The sequence below is a fragment of the Microcebus murinus genome, chromosome 13, assembly GCF_040939455.1.
Source record: "Microcebus murinus isolate Inina chromosome 13, M.murinus_Inina_mat1.0, whole genome shotgun sequence".
In the NCBI taxonomy this organism is placed as follows: Eukaryota; Metazoa; Chordata; class Mammalia; order Primates; family Cheirogaleidae; genus Microcebus; species Microcebus murinus.
In genome coordinates this window covers 14,735,601-14,751,899 of record NC_134116.1, presented here as the reverse complement: position 1 = coordinate 14,751,899, position 16,299 = coordinate 14,735,601, and the positions used below count along the sequence as shown (strand labels likewise).

General features: G+C 36.5%; 1 protein-coding gene across 1 annotated transcript in view; it reads right to left on the bottom strand.

Annotated features, from left to right (window-relative positions):
• Window positions 1–16,299, bottom strand: part of LRTM3 (leucine rich repeat transmembrane protein 3) — a 33,101-nt gene that overhangs the window by 9,058 nt on the left and 7,744 nt on the right. The window contains exon 4 of the mRNA XM_012751949.3: window positions 1–15,882. This exon is cut by the window's left edge and continues 9,058 nt beyond it. Within this exon, the coding sequence (XP_012607403.2) occupies window positions 1–15,882 (15,882 nt within the window). The remainder of the gene's footprint in view (window positions 15,883–16,299) is intronic.

Below are 16,299 nucleotides of genomic sequence, written 5' to 3'. Positions count from 1 at the left end.
TTCTCTATATCTGATGACACCTGTAGATATGGTTGTGAAAAAGAGGATCTGGTTTTTATTAGCATGGTTTCCTCTCCTTTTACTGTGCCTCCTTTAGAGTAAGGTGAAAAAGAGAGGGAAGCAAATTTACTCCAAATCTCAACAAGTGTATCTTTATCTTTCTGTATCTTTTTCTCATTTTCATTGATGTTTAACTGTAATTCCTTTAACACTGAAGACTGCTTCTCCTTCAGAGCTATTCTTTTGGAATGCATTATTTCTTCCAGCGCTATTCCCACTTTGTCTTTCGGTGGCATGCGTTTTGCTCTTTTAATACTGCTTAAAATATCATCAATTGGCTTCTCATATTTTTCCATTGTATCTGATAATTCATGGAGTGTTAATGATGGAAGACAGAATTTTGTTATTCCTTTCATGTATACCTCTTTTATTCGATCCCATTCCAAGTGAGGTGAGGAAAGAATGGAAGCATTATTCTGAACTACACCTCTATCACTTTTATTTTCTTGCTTCATTTTCTCTCGTTCTTTATTGGTCCACTGTGGTTCCCGTCTATGCAGTAAGTGTGTAAAAGGTGAATTCTTTCCTTTCAAAGTGATACATATGAAGCCCATTATATCTTTCACATCTACTGTATTTTCTATACTTTCCTTCTTTTTCTGTGGCAAATGTTTCCATTCTAATACATTGCTTAAGTTATCTCTATTAATTGACTCTGCAAATGATATTTTTCTGACATTTGATGATGCCTGGAGCTTTAGCGGTGGAAGGCAGCTCCTTAGAATTCCTGATTTACCTTTCCCTACATTTATTCTTGAATGCTCATTAGGATGTGATAGAGATGGTAAGGAAGTACACAAGTTTGTCAGTTTCATACCTGATTTACCTTTGCCTTCTTGCACCTTGCTCTCTTGTTTTATAATGTTCAACAGCAAAGGTAATTCCTTTCTATTGAGTATATGTGACAGTGATGATTTCTTTGCCTTCAAAATAATGTTAGAATCCATCATTCCTTTCATAGCCACTGCTTTTACTCGACCCTTTTCTTCCTGTGATATATATTGTTTTGTTCTTTTCACATTATTTGAGATAAACCCATTAGTTGTCTCATTAATCAGTTTGAATTGTGGTAAAGAACAGATGGACCCATCCATTTTTGCCATAACCAAATTTGGTTCACTTATTCTATGGTTTGTATTTATCATTTTCTCTGTTATGTTGCACTGCATTTCTGTTCTGTTGCTTGGGGTACCACAGTCAGTAGTATTGAGTACATGTGAAAATACTGATTTCTTCAAATGTGATTCTATCTTCCTTCTAACTCCTAGCATGGGTGGGCTACAATTTGGTAATGAACCAATTACCTGTGCCTCATCGGATGATTTCTTTCCTTTTGGAAATAAAAGATTCAGATATTTTCTACTGTATGATTCTAAAGGCAGCATTACATTTTGTTTATTCATTTGCCTTGAAGTAACCAAGGGCATAATCCATTCCAGTGGATACCCATATATAGAACTTAATTGATCTTTAGAAAATAAGTCTAGTCCTTTTGTCTTACTTGACACATTATCTACTTTTGATAATGCTTCCTTTGTCTGAGGCATTAAATGTTGCAGGAGACAGGGATAATTTTGAGAGTAAGAAATATTCTCTGGAAGGTTCTCATAGGAAACTGACAGGTACTGCCATTTTTGTCCTCTTCTTAGTAAGGAATATGGAGGCTGATCCACTGGAATAACTACTTTGTTTGATGCTTTTTCTACCATTGAGCTTAAAACTTCTGAACTCATTATTTCTTTTGCTGAGACTTCTTTCTTTGGATTTTCAATATGAAGGTGATGCAATATGCAAGAGGAAACAGATTTCAGAATATTTTCTTTACTTTGGTCACAAATATTTAGTTGCTTCATCCTCAAGTTTTTTGAAAAATCCATTTTCTGTCTATTCGATTTTAATGGATTATCAGTTAACTTTGATTGCTGTTTTCCCTTTTGATTTTCACTGAAACTTTCAGAGACGCTAACATAGTCTTTTCTTGTATTCGCTGCCTGTTTTAAATGAAGAGGGTCCCTATTGGGGCAAGATACAGAATCTGGAATACTTTCAGGAACATGATCTGGATTCATTTGTTCTTTTTGCACTGTAGGCATTTTGTGCTGAACCTCTAGATTCATACAAAGAAATTTTTGTGCTATGGAACCTTGTAAGATATCATTTTCTTTTAATCCTTCTCTTCCCAATGGATATGACATATTTTTTCTGCTAATGCACATATCTCCTTCCTTATCTACCTTTCCTGTGTTTTCCAAGTGAAGAGGTTCCATAATGGGGCAGGCAATAGACTCCAGATGTTTCATGGAAATACCTTCGTGTTTCAGTGATTCTTGCTCCTGGCAAGTCTTCTGTTGAGAAGCATCCAGATCTCTAAGAAATACATCCTCTCTTTCTGAACTTAGTGGACTGTCAATTTTCTTTGATCCTTCTCTCTCCAATGAAACTGAAACTGAATGTTTGTCAATGTCTACATCTCTTTCCTTTACAATGAGGGATTCCAGTCCTATATCTGTTCTAATTCTTGGGATGTCAAACCCACTGTAACTGATTTCTCTCTTCTGTGAAGATAGATCAGAATATACTTTTCTCCCCAAATCTACTTTAAATTTGATATGGTCAGGCTCCTTCTGCACTTGTTGATCACTATATTGTGAGAGAATGTCTGGCAAAACAATTTTGTGTTTTTCTTTTTGCTCTCTAATATATTGTTTTGGTGTTTTAATAGTACTTAATATAGCACTCTCATCAATGGTTGGCAAAGTTGGCATTTTTCTTTTATTTAGTGATTTATTCATCTTTAGCTGTGGAGGAATGTATATCGACTTACTTGGTTTGTCTTTCTCCTGTTTTACTTCTATAACCTCTTTAATCTGAGGTGGAATATAGCCAGAATCACGGACAGCATTCACAACTAAATCTACTACAGTTTTACCTTGCTGGAACTTCTTCTGTTTCTTAATATTACATTTCAGTTCCCTTTTGTGGCTTCGGGTTCCATATCCTGTAATATTAAGCAGCTGGAAAACAAGTGCTTTCTTTGCCTTCATTTTTACCTTTTTGGGATACAGAGTGCTTTTCATGGAAGCTGTTCTTCCTTTATCTTTGTGGCTTATACATTCAGTAGAAGTAAGCCCATATGTATAAACAGAACCTAGGATAATCTCTGGACCACGAAACCTTTGTTGGCCCCTTTGTATGGGCAAGCTCCTGTCTAAGTCCTTTCTATCTCTTTGCTTAAATATGTCAACATTCTCTATTGTATTAACAAATGGTACTCCAGCTGGTGAATATTTTAGAACCGGATTGGGATTTTCTGTTGCTTTCATGTCTGTAATTGTGTCAATAATTTTTTTATCCTTTTGATTTTTTTTTCTCCTCTTCTCCTGCTCCTTAATAAGCAAGAGTAGTCTTTCTGTATTTCTTTGCATGTCATCCACATTGGAAATATATGTTTTGTTTGGGATTTGCTTTACCTGTTGAGCTGAACCCTTTGGATTTATGCCTTTTATTTTCACTTCATCCACTGGCTTTTTGTTATGAAGTTGATTGAGTATACAGGAAGAAATGGACTCCAGAATAGTCCCTGTGAATGGCTTCTGTGGCTGTGCCGTTAGCCCTGGAGTGAGTAATCGTTGTTCTTTTGAACTTGATGGGCTATTAGCTACCATCAATGCTTTTTGCCTCTGTGGAATCGATAGTTTTAAATCTTGTTGTGTTGTGAATTCTTTTGTATTTTGTATATGAAGAGGTTCCTTCATGGGAGAAGGAACAGATTCCAGATTGGTCTCAGGAATCGTTTCCAGTTTCTGCATCCCTCGCTTAGGGAAAGATTTCTGTTGCAGGGCCTCTTGCTCTTCAGCATAGGAATCTGTTCCTCTTCTGCTTTTCAGGATGTCAAGCCCAGCAAAGTCAGTTTCTCCTGTTTGTAAAGTCGGTTCAGAGCATGCCTTTCTCTGCAAATCTAATTTGACATGATGAACCTTCTTCATTTGTTGTGACCTAATCCTTAATGGCTGAATATATTGTTGGGGTATGCTTTGGTGTTTTTGTTCTTCTCTAATATTTTGTTCCAGTTTTCTAAGGATGCTGGACGTATCAATACATCCTGACAATATCTGCATTTCATTTAGTGGTTTCTCCAGCTTTAGATGTGGAAGAGTGCATATCCTCTCTTTTGGCTTGTCTTTCTCCATTTTTATTTCTGTAAGCGTTTTAACATCAAATGTAAGGCATCCAAAGTCATAAATAGCTTCCAAAACTAGATTTACTGCATTTTTACTCAGCCGGAATGCCTTCTGCTGCTGAATGTTACCTCTCCATTCTTTTTTATTTCTTCTAGTACCATATCTAAGAAGCTGGGAAACTGATGTTTTTCTGGCTTTCATTTTTAGCTGTTTGGTATGCATAGCACTTTCCACATCTGCTGTTTTTGCCTTATCTTTATGTCTTATGATTTTAGGATAAATAGGTGTGTAGGCATAAGGAGAACTCCAGTTAGCTCCTAAGACACATGGCTCTTGCTGTTTCTTTTGTGGGGCAACAGTCTTGAAATTTGCTATTGTTTTCCAGTATGCACTGTTAAATTCTTTCTTCTGCTTTTCAATTTGAAGTAGATGTATCTTAGAGAAAAAAACAGACTCTGAACTAAATTCTTCTATATTTACCTTTGTTTCTTGATCTTTTAAATCAGCTTCTGTTTTCTGAGGAGTGATGTTCTTGGGGCACACTGTACTCGTTAAAGGTGCTTCTGCTTTGAAAGGACCAGGCTTTCTCATTCGATCTGCTCCAAATTCAAATTGCTGAATATACTCTGAAGATGTTCTAAACAAAACCTGTTGTCCATACTCTTCTTTATCCCTAATTTTTGCTTTGTTTAGGGAATTTCTCTTTTCAGAAGGTTTTTCATAGATACCCCAGGTACTAGGTGACTGTCCCATTTTATTGTGTAGAATAGGCATAGAAGCATGTATAGATTTTAGCTCTGCATTCAACATAGCTTTCTTTCTCTCTACTTCTCTCTCTACTTCTCTCTTCTGGGCTTTTAAGTTCTGTTTCTTTTCCTTATTAATGCTTAGAGAAGCATGACCTGCAGTAGTAAGTGATTGTGAAACTGCTGATTGCTTTGCCTTCAAAGGTGGACTTGATCTGTCATATATTTTTAGGCTACCATTCTGTCTTTTAATTTCTTCTGAAGCAGGCAAATCCCTGCCAACAGAATCTGGGACAACTCCTGCCAAATTGTATGAAGCTTTTTCTTTTAAAACATAATGGTCAATTTCCTTTTTATTATGTTTTTGAGGTATAGCATCACCTATTGTCTCATTGAGTTCTGCAAAAATACCTGATTTCTCCATTCTTGGGAGTATAACTTCGAGACCTGCTTTCTCATTTTCAGTTTTTTCTATTTTTACATTTTGTTTTGAATTTCCTTTGTAAATATGACTTTTTGGAAAAAAAGATTCTCCTAAAAGCACACCTTCTGATTTGCCAGGATGAGGTTCCTTGATGAGGTGTCTATTTGCCATGAAGTTTTTAAAATAGAATTGACTAGTGTCTGTTAGATGTTCTTGCTTCTCTTCCTCACTCTCTCTATCATGCAGTTTTGCTTCCTTTAAAAAGCTGGAAACTACTCCCTTGTTAACGCAATCAGAAGACCTTGCTATCCCTTCAACTGGTGACTCTACTTGTGTTGGTTGTATATGATTAAAGCCTGATAATTTCATGTCTATCTCTGTTGGGACCATGCTTTGTCTTTTAATGTCAGAAGCATCTTGTGTGAAGTAAATGATATTTGGAAGTGTATCATCCACATTTTTACCTTGCCACATTGCTTTCAGTTTGGTTTTTATATTGTATTCCAGTTTCTTCCTATCTTTTGTTGTGAACTGACTATTAATTTTAAGTATCCGTGAAACTGGTGACTTCTTTTCCTTCATAGTTAAACATTTGGGATTCAATATAATTTCCCTTTCTGTTAACTGTACTGTGTTTATCTGGCTTTTAGATTCAGATAAAACAGGCATGAAGAAATCTAAAGGGCTTAAGAAAGTTTTGGGTAAGCTTTCTGGTAGCTCTGCCTTTCCCTCTGTAATGTGACCATCCATATTTTGTTGAAGAATTCTCTTACATAGTGCCTTTAAATTGTAATCCAGTTTCTTCCTATCTTTTGTTGTAAACTGTCTATTGATTTTAAGTATCTGTGAAACTGGTGACTTCTTTTCCTTCACAGTTAAATACTTAGGATTCAATACAATTTCCCTTTCTGTTAACTGTACCGTGTTTATCTGGCTTTCAGAGTCAGATAAAACAGGCATGAAGAAATCTAAAGGGCCTAAGAAAGTTTTGGGTAAGCTTTCTGGTAGCTTTGTCTTTTCCTCTGTAATGTGACCATCCATATTTTGTTGAAGAATTCTCTCACATAGTGCCTTTAAATTGTATTCCAGTTTCTTCCTATCTTTTGTTGTAAACTGTCTATTGATTTTAAGTATCTGTGAAACTGGGGACTTCTTTTCCTTCACAGTTAAACACCTGGGATTCAATACAATTTCCCTTTCTGTTAACTTTACTGTGTTTATCTGGCTTTCAGAGTCAGATAAAACAGGCATGAAAAAATCTAACGGGGCCAAGACAGTTGTGGCTAAGTTTTCTGGTAGCTCTGCCTTTTCCTCTGTAATGTGACCATTCCGATATTGTTCAAGAATTCTGTCACACAGCATTTTTAAATTGTATTCCAGTTTCTTCCTATCTTTTGTTGTAAACTGTCTATTGCTTTTAAGTATCTGTGAAATTGGTGACTTCTTTGCCTTCACAGCTAAACATTTGGGATTCAATAAAATTCCCCTTTCTGATAACTGTACTGCATCTATCTGGCTTTCAGAGTCAGAGAAGACAGGCATGAAGAAATCTAAAGGGCCTGAGAAAGTTGTGGCTAAGTTTTCTGGTAACTCTGCCTTTTCTTCTGTAATGTGACCATGGAGACTTTGTTGAAATATTCTGTTAGATAGAGTGCTCCTTGCTGTTATATGGGAAGAGAGTTTATCAATCACTGATTTGGGTGGACTTTTAGCATCCTCAGTGGCACTGAGTAATTCCCCTCCTTTACCTGTGTGCCATTGCCTCTCTTTCATCTTGTGCTTAGAATGGTGCTGCTTTTTATATCTATGGCCTTCTGTAGGATACCTTGTGATATTATGCAACTGCGAAATTGGTAGTTGCTTTGCCTTCAAACTTACGTGCTTGGGACTCATTGTACTTTTTTTGCCTGCAAACTCTGTATGGCTCTGGCTTTTAGATTCAGATGACACAAGGCTGGAGAAATCTAAAGGTTGTAAGACAGTTCTTATTAAGTCCTTTTGATTCCATGCCTTTTCCTCAGAAATAGAACTATCCCATTTCCTTCCAGGATTTCCATTCCAGGGAGTATCACATGGTATTGAGCCAATCTCTGATTTCCCTGCTTTTGGAAATGAAGTTTTAAAACCTACCATACATTTTATTCCTTCTTGCATATGAGGACTTTGTTTCACTGTTTCAACTTGAAGAAAATTCATCATGGGTCTAGAAACAGGCTCTGAAACAGTTTCTCTAAAGTATGTGTCTTGCTTCATTTTTTGCACTGTCTGAGACAAATCCCAAGTCCTTCTGCCTTCTGAACTCTTCAGTTCTTCTGATTTGCAAGGGCCAGGATTTTTCAGTTGATATGCACTGAACCTGAAGTGTTGGCTGCAGTGTGGAATTGCTTTCTCTTCCTTTTCATGTAGTATGTTCATATTCATTGCATTGCTGGGTCTGCTTTGCATATCAGTCAAATTGGCCTTCTGTGCGTCCCCAGCATGTGGTGATTTCTCTAACTTTAGATGGGTATTACATATTTTTATTCTTGGTATATCCATCTCTGCTTTTGACCTGCTATGCATTTCATTATCTATTTTTACGTCAGTTGAAACTGGTATGAGGGACAAAAATGTGTTAGCAATATGTTTATTTTGTTGTGTGTCTTTTACTGTTGATTCTAAATTGCATTCCTGTTTCTTCCTGTGGTGTAGATTTACATGCTGGGTGATAGGAAGCATCTGTGAACAAAGAGTCTTCTTTGCCTTCGTAGCTACACATTTGGGACTCCTAAGATCTTTCTTTTCTGGAAATGTGAGTACCCTTTTCTTCCTTATGGAATCAGATAAAGCAGACATTGCACTCATCGTCAGTAAATCTCTTTGCAGCTCTTCATGTTTCCTGGCAATATCACCACCCGGTTTCTGTCCACAGCTCTTATCATGTGGACCTCCAAATACTGAATTCCCTGAGTTGGCAGGTGGAATATTTTGATCAGCTGTGCATTTTATCACTTTTTGTGTATTTACATTTTCTTCTACCCCCTCCAGTTGTAAAGAAACTGTACCAGGAACATCCAGCTCCCTCACGGGGTTCCCATCAGATGTAGTACTGTACTCTATTTCATCAATTAAAAGGTTGTCAAACATTGCTTTCTCTGATCTTGGACACAAAATCTTTTCACCTATGTCATGTAGTGTGTGTTTCTGAGGCAAAAGGATCTTCTTCAGCTTTTTAGTTTGAAACGGAGTCAGAGGAGAACAAATAGACTCCAATATATTTTCTGAAACCAGTATTTGTTGCTGTATTTCTTGCTCTGGAATAAGCAAACGTTGATCTTTTCTACCTCCTGTACTGTTCAGGAGTTGTAGACCTGCTTCAAATGAAATGTCTTTGCCTTCTCTTTCTCCTTCGCAGTGCCATCTTGCTTCTAATGTGTTGCTCGAGATACTCCATTTATTAAAGGGATATGTATACCATCTTTTCCCTTTATCTTGCTTTAGCTGTGTGATATCGCTTGTTTTTCTTAATGGGTTTTTTGCTGCTTTTACATTTTTAAGCATTTTGATGTCAGTTGAAAGAGGTGTATGTGAAAAGGTATTCATAAATATATTTGACGTACTTTGACGTATTTCTTTGGCCATGTTTCCCAAAGAGAATTCCTGTTTCTTTCTATGGCTAAGGGAACCACACCTAGTAATATCAATTGTTTCAAAAGTTGATGGTATCTGTGCTTTCCCAGTTACAGACTTAGGGGGGTTTGCTGCATTTCTTTGCCATTTAAATTCAGATGAAGTAGGCATGGAGAAATCAAAAGACTCTAGGGTTCTCATCTGTAAATCCTTTAGTAACCTTATTTCTCCCTCTGGAAAAGAACTAACAAGTTCTTTTCTAGGGCCTCTTTCTGAGGGGACATCACTCTGTGTTGTAACAACTAAAAATTCACTAATGGATTTCCTTGGCATTGAAGATGAAATCTTTGGACTCCCTGTATCTTTTAAGCATTTTTGTGTTTTTATTCTTTTTGGTAACTTGGCCAATGGAAATGAATTCAAAGTAGAATGAGAAATAGAATTTAATACACGTTGTGTGGCAAGTGTTTGTTGTTGCATCTCTTGAGCTATAGTAAGTGCTTCTGGGATATTTTTGCTTGCTGAATTCTTGAGTTCTAGGTCTGACTTCCCCAAGTTAGGTTCCTCTGTTTTATGAGCATTGAAATTGCAGTTTTGGGAAATTAGTGGGGCTGCTTCTCCACTTAGGTCTTTGACATCTTTAGTGCCATTTGATGTATTACCCTTACCACTGGAATCTGTGTACCAGGCCCTCTCTTCATGTGCTAACTTCTCTAGTTGTTGCTGTTCATGACTAAATTTTGTTTCCCACAGCATGTCTGTCTCTTTTATTCTGTTATGCACTTTCACACCAAGGGAAACAGGCATGGGAGAAGAAGTGGCATTTAAGAATATATCTGCCACAGGTTTACCTTGTTTCATCATGGTTTTGACGTTGCATTCTAATTGACTTTTATGGCCTGACATACTACTTCCTATGATATTAAACATCGGGGAGACCATTGCCTTCTTCATTATACATTGGGGGCTCATTTCATTTTCTAAGATTCTACGTGTAAGTATTTTTCTCTGCCTTTTAGATGCAAATGGATCCGGTGTGGAGAGATTCAAAGACTCCAGGACAGTTGCCTGTAGATCTTTTTTAAATTCTGCCTTTTCCTCTCTACTACCACCGTGCTGTTCTTCCATACAGTTCCCATCAGTTGAGATACCACATTTAATTGTACTAATTAAAACTTCATCAACTAGTGATTCCTCTGATTTTAGAGGAGAAAGCTTTGAACTTGTACATATTGTGCCATTTTGTGTCTGGAGGATTTTCTTCATCTCTTCTCCCTGCATTGAATCTGCAGGCTGAATTTGCTGTGGGACATCTTGTTCGGTAACAAACAGAATTTTTCTACTTCCTTGGCTTTCTGATTTGTGAAAGTCAACATCCTTCCTTTGACCTGAACAGAATACAAAATGTTGGATATGCTGTGGAATTACTTTTAATAATGCCTCCTCTTCACTTTCTTCTTCCTCTTCATCTTGAGAATTGGTTTCTTTGATGTTATCATGTGGCGCTATCTCTTGCTTTACTTGTTTAGAACTGACTCTTTTTCTTCTCAGCATGTCTTTTTCTGTTTCTACACTGCCGTACATATTAATGTCAGGTGTAACAGTCATGAAAGAGTATGTTTTATCTGCCACTTTTTTACCTTGATGCACCTCTTTCATTTTGGTTGTCAAGTTATATCTCAATTCTTTTCTATGGTTTGGACTAGCATTACCCTTGATATTGAGCATGTAGGAAATTGATGGTTTCTTTGCCTTCATAATTCCAGATTTGAGATTCACTAAACTTTTCATGTCTGAAAATTGTTTGAAGTTTCTCTTCCTTTCAGTTGTAGATAAATCTGGCATGTTGAAATCAAAAGTCACTGCCTCTTTATTTTCACTATCACCAGCCTGTTCCTTTTGATGGCTTGCATCAGATGAGATACCACCTTTTCTTGTGGAAAATACAATTTCATCAACATTTGCTTCCCCAGACTTTAGAGGTGAAAACCTAACACAACTCTCTAGCTTTTCAAATTGAAATTGGTCCAGTATAGGGCATGAAGTAGACCCCAAAGTCATTTGTGTAAAATGTGTTTGTGGTTGTACTTGAATATTTGTACTTTCTGGTTGGTTCAGTTCCTCATCTGATTTGACAAGCTCATGATCTTTCTGATAGTCATTGAGTGTGAAGCTGTGGCTATTCTCCAGAGCCTGTAAAGCTTCAGGTTCCCCTTCCCACTCCTTTCTGTAAGTCACACTGTTAGCGAAGCTACTAATTTCAATAGAATCTGGGCAACATATTTTTCTTCCACTTGGTGATTCCTCTTGCATTTGCTGCGTATGATCAAATCTTGTTATCTTCTGTATATCTGTCTCTACATTTAAATTTCTCATTTTCATGTCAGGCAAAGGCATCTTGGAGTGAATGATGTCTAAAAATGCATTTGCTACATATTCCCTTTGCTGTGGATCATTCATTTTTATTTTAATATTGCCTTGAATGCTATGCCTGCCATTAAGTATACAGGAAACCAATAGCTTTATTTTCTTCATGGTTCTACTTCTGCAACTTGCTAGTGTTTGTCTCCTTGCTAATTTTAATGTCTTTTTCTGTCTTTCTGATTTAGAAACAAATGAATCAGAAAATTGCTGGAATGTCACTTGTGAATCTGTTGGTATCTCTGAATTTTTTCCCACAAAATAAGAATCTAGTTTCCTTTTGGGGTTTCTACCAGATGATAAGCCGTACTCTGTCACTGTGTTCAAAAGTTCATCAAGTAATGAATTTCCTGCTTTGGGAGGTGGAATCTTAGGACCCACAGGGACTTTTATGTCATTTTCTGTTTTGTTGGCTTTCTGTAGTTCTTCAGCTTCTATAGGATCCATTTTGAAACTAGCCTCCAAACTAGTTTGTGTAAAACCTGCGGAGTGCTGCACATTTTGCCCATTAACAGGTAGCTCTTGTGTTAAAGAGTTCAGTGCTGGATCTGATTTGTCAAGGTGGATCTCCTTCATTTGGTAGGCATCAGACCATAGGTGCTGGCTATGCTGTGGAGCTGCTTCTTTTGTAGCCTTTTGTTCTTCTTCTTCTCCAGCTTGCAAGTTTTCATCTCTGTCATAGAATGCCCTACTCTTAGCAAAGAAATCAACATACTTTTTATGTGCTGGTTCTCCTTGCTTTAATTGAGCACTACAGAACTCTTTCTGCAATCTGCTATGTATGGAAGAGTAAAGGGTATTTAGACATTCAGGAGCCAATCCTTCAGCTTGGTTTATCTTTTCAACCTTGGTCTGAAAGTCTGATTCCAATGCCCTTCCGTGGTTTGTCATACTGAATATTAGTGAGGTTGATGGCTTTATTGCCTTCACATTTATACATGTGGGCCCCATTATAGTTGTCATTTGTGCAAATGTTACTCTGTTTTTCTTTCTTTTAGAACAAGATAAACTAGGCATGTCGCAATTAAAAGTCTCTAGGGAAGTTGCTGGTGAATCTTTTAGTAATTCTGCCCTTTTTTCTGCAAAACAGTTATTTTCCCTTGTATCCATTTCCCTTGTATCATTTCCATCACTTGGAACACCACTTTCTCTTGTTTGGTTTAAAGGGTCTCCGGTCAGTGATTTTCCTGATATTGGAGACAGCATCTCGGAATCTGCAGTGCCTTTGAAGTCTGTTTGTGATGATAGGCTTTTCTTCACATTCTCAACATGAGATGGATCCATTATGGGGGAGTCAACAGATTCCATAATGCTTCCTTTGAGTGGGATTGGTTGATGCATTTCTTTCTCTGTTTTATTCTCCATCACTGGATGTGCATCAAGTCTGCAGTTCCAGCTATCCTGAGGAACTGCTTTTGGTAGAGCTTCTTCATCTTGCAATTTAGCTTCTAGTGTGTTTTGGGATTCATTTCCCTCATCAGTGGAATCTAAATACTTTTCTTCCCTTGCAACTTGAGATTCCTCTTGCATTTGCTTGATATGACTCTGATTTTCTGCATTTAATCTGCAATGCATTTTAGTATTAGGCAAAATAGAGATGCAAGGGTAAATAATACTTAGAAGCACATCTGACACAATTTTATCTTGCAGTATCTGTGTAATTATGATTTCAAAATTGCCTCTCAATCTTTTTGTATAGGTTGGAGTACCACATATGTGGACAGAAGGTTTCAGTGAGATTGCTGGCTTCTTTACTTTATTAATTACATATTTGACACTGGGCATACTTTTTCTTCTCAACTTTTTTTTAATTTTCTGCCTTTTACAATATGATACAGTAGGTATGTGGATATTGAAAGTTCCCAGGGTAACTTCTGGTAAATCTCTTTTTAAGTCTTCCTTTTCTTCTACAATATGACCATCCAGTTTCTTTCTGGGCTGTCCACCAAATGAGACATCATGCTCTGTTTCAATTAAAAGTTGACCAACTGGCAAGGTCTCTGTCCTTGTAAGTGGATTCTTTGGATCTGTAGCACTTTCTCTGTCTGTAGGTCTGTCTGTGCTTTGCTTCACCTTCTCAACTTGAATTGGATCTGTCAAGGTACATGGACTAGGTCCCAAGATAGTCTGTGTAGAAAGAGTATTTGTTTGTATCTCTTGCTTTTCATTTGGAGTTTTTCTACTTCCTGAACTGATCTGTTCCATTTCAAATTTGAGATGTTTGGGCTTTTGATTTAGATGTATGCTGAACTTGAAACCTTCTGTCAGCTCTGGAATTGCTTCTTGTTCCTCTTGTTTCACTTCATTCTCTTTCTCTCTGTCACGTTGTTGTGGCTTTTTAAAAATAGAGCTCTTCTCAATGTATTTTGCATCACATGTTTCCTTTTCATCTAGCAATTTCTCTTGGTTTGATGCTGAATGGCTAAGCCTTATTATTCCTGATGTATCTGTCTTGGCTTTGAATTTGCTGTCCATTTCCATATCAGGTGGTTCAGAAATGATAGCATAAGTGGCATCAGATACTCTTTTATCTTGATGCATATTTTTTATAATGCTTCTAGTGTTGCTTTCTAATTCATCACTTTCATTTAGGTCACTGTATTCTGTAATATTAAGTACAAATGATTTTTTCTTCAGATTTACACTTTCTGTACTCACTTGAAGTTTTGTGCTTTCTAATTCTTCACTGCTTTTATGCTTTTTGTTTCCTAGGGAGATGAGCAAATGGACATTTGACGACTCCAGAACAATTTCCAAAAAATCCTTTTGTTTCTGTATATTTTCCTTTTCAAAGGGAAAGCACTTTTGCATTTTTGGTGTACTAGTTGGCAACTCCTCTCCATTTGAAATTTGAAGATGGGAATTTTCTGTATTTTGTAGATCTTCCTGTATTTTCATTGTTCTGTTTGATTCCATTTTGGGAGATGAAACAAGTTTCTGCATAGGTTCTGATATAGCTTCTTCTAAAGGTGTCTCATGCTTTGGAATATGCAGGTCAAATGTGTAATTGATTTTCTCTGTATCTGGTGACTTATTTTGCTTCTGCAGAAAATGTTCACATTTTATTAAACCTGGCATGACTTTCACTAGTTTTTTTCTGGAATATTTTTTAATATAAGAAAGAGTATGCTTGGAAACAGAAATAAGATTCAAAGCTATATCTGATACGCCTTTCCTTTCACGTAATTCTTTCTTTCTAGCATTGTTCTTGCATCCTAATTCATTTCGATCTTTTGAAGGGTAACATACTGTGATTTGAAATACCCGTGAAGTTAGTGTTTTCTTTGCTTTTAGAGATAGTATATTAAGATTGGGTTTGCTTTTACTGTCTGATGTTTTTCTTCTGTTTTTCTGTCCTTTAATGGTAGGTGAAAGAGGCACTGAGTTATATACAGAATCCTGGGTTAATTCTGATGAAGCAATTTGTTGCTGGTCTTGTGGCTTTAAGCTCTCTAGTTGCAGAACATCTTCAGCAACTAAATTTGGACTTACAGTTAAAACCATAAATTTACTATTCTTATAAATAGTATTTTTCCCCTTGACTGAATATTTAATCTTGTTTGAATCTTCACACCAAACAGGATATTGGGCCTCACCTAACTGTTCATCAGATTCTAGGTCCTTTACTGAATCTTGTGTCATTTTAACAAAATGTTGACTCCTGTCTAAATCTTGGGCTTGGAAGGAGTCTTGTATGCTGCTGATAAATGGTTTCCTCATCAAATCTTGAGGCTGAGCAAAGTAGCTGGCTGTGATATCAGGCTGGCTGTTGATAGATTCTTGGTCGTGAACAAATTTTGGGGCTTGACTAAGAAATTTGGCTTCATAAAAACCTTGATTCTGAATAGCATTTTGTCCTAGAAAAGAATCTTGTGCTTGGGCAGAAATAACCATTGCAACAGAATGTTGATTCTGAATCAAAGACATTGGGGATCTTAAGCACAGATCTGTAGTTCCACTCACTAACTTAGCTTTAGGTTTCGAAGGAATTTGATTTCTCACATTTTCTTCCAGACGTCTAACTTGGTCTCTAGAAAGAAATAAATGAGCAGGAGGGCATGGTGCCACATCTAGATCTTCATTTTCTACAGTGAATTTAGTTACTAAAAATTTAAGATCAGAAGAAAACCCTGAATTTTTATTTTTGTTCGTTTTCATTATTGAAAATAATTTCTTTGAGGAAAATTGTATTTCATTTTCTGGATGTTCTCTACGACTTAGAAAAATTTCCTTTACTTCTGAATGAAACAATGACAAAGATGAGCTGTTCTCAGTTGAAGATGGCACGTGACTTTCACTAAAGTGACTTACTTGATATTCACTTTCACTGGTATGTGCCCATATTATTTCATCTGAAGACAAAATTCCATCTTCAAAGTTACCTTCATTTTCTTTAGCTGTAAGTAATGATGTAATTCTTCTTTCTGAAAAAGTGTCAACTCTGAAATATAAGAAAACAGTGTGCAAGTGAAGTACCACTTAGGATATATTTCTTAAGAACTGTCTTCTAGATTCAAGGAAAACTAATATAATGTATGACAACAGATAAATATAAATTGGAAGACTATTACCCACACTACAAAATAATTTATTACCTAGTTCCTTCCATTTAATAAACTGATCAACTGATAAAATGAAGTAAAATCACTTATATATCTCAGAAGAAGAGACTTTCTACCTCAACCTCTCTAAAAGTCTATTTTTGACAGGAATGAGTCAAAGTTGCATGATAAGATTATACCTTTCTACAAGGAGTATCAGTTTACTTCTATTCTCTATCTGAAAGTTTTCATAAGAAGAAAACATTCCTATGGAAATTTAGTAAGTATATAGAAAAGTGTCTAATAGTATAAACTAT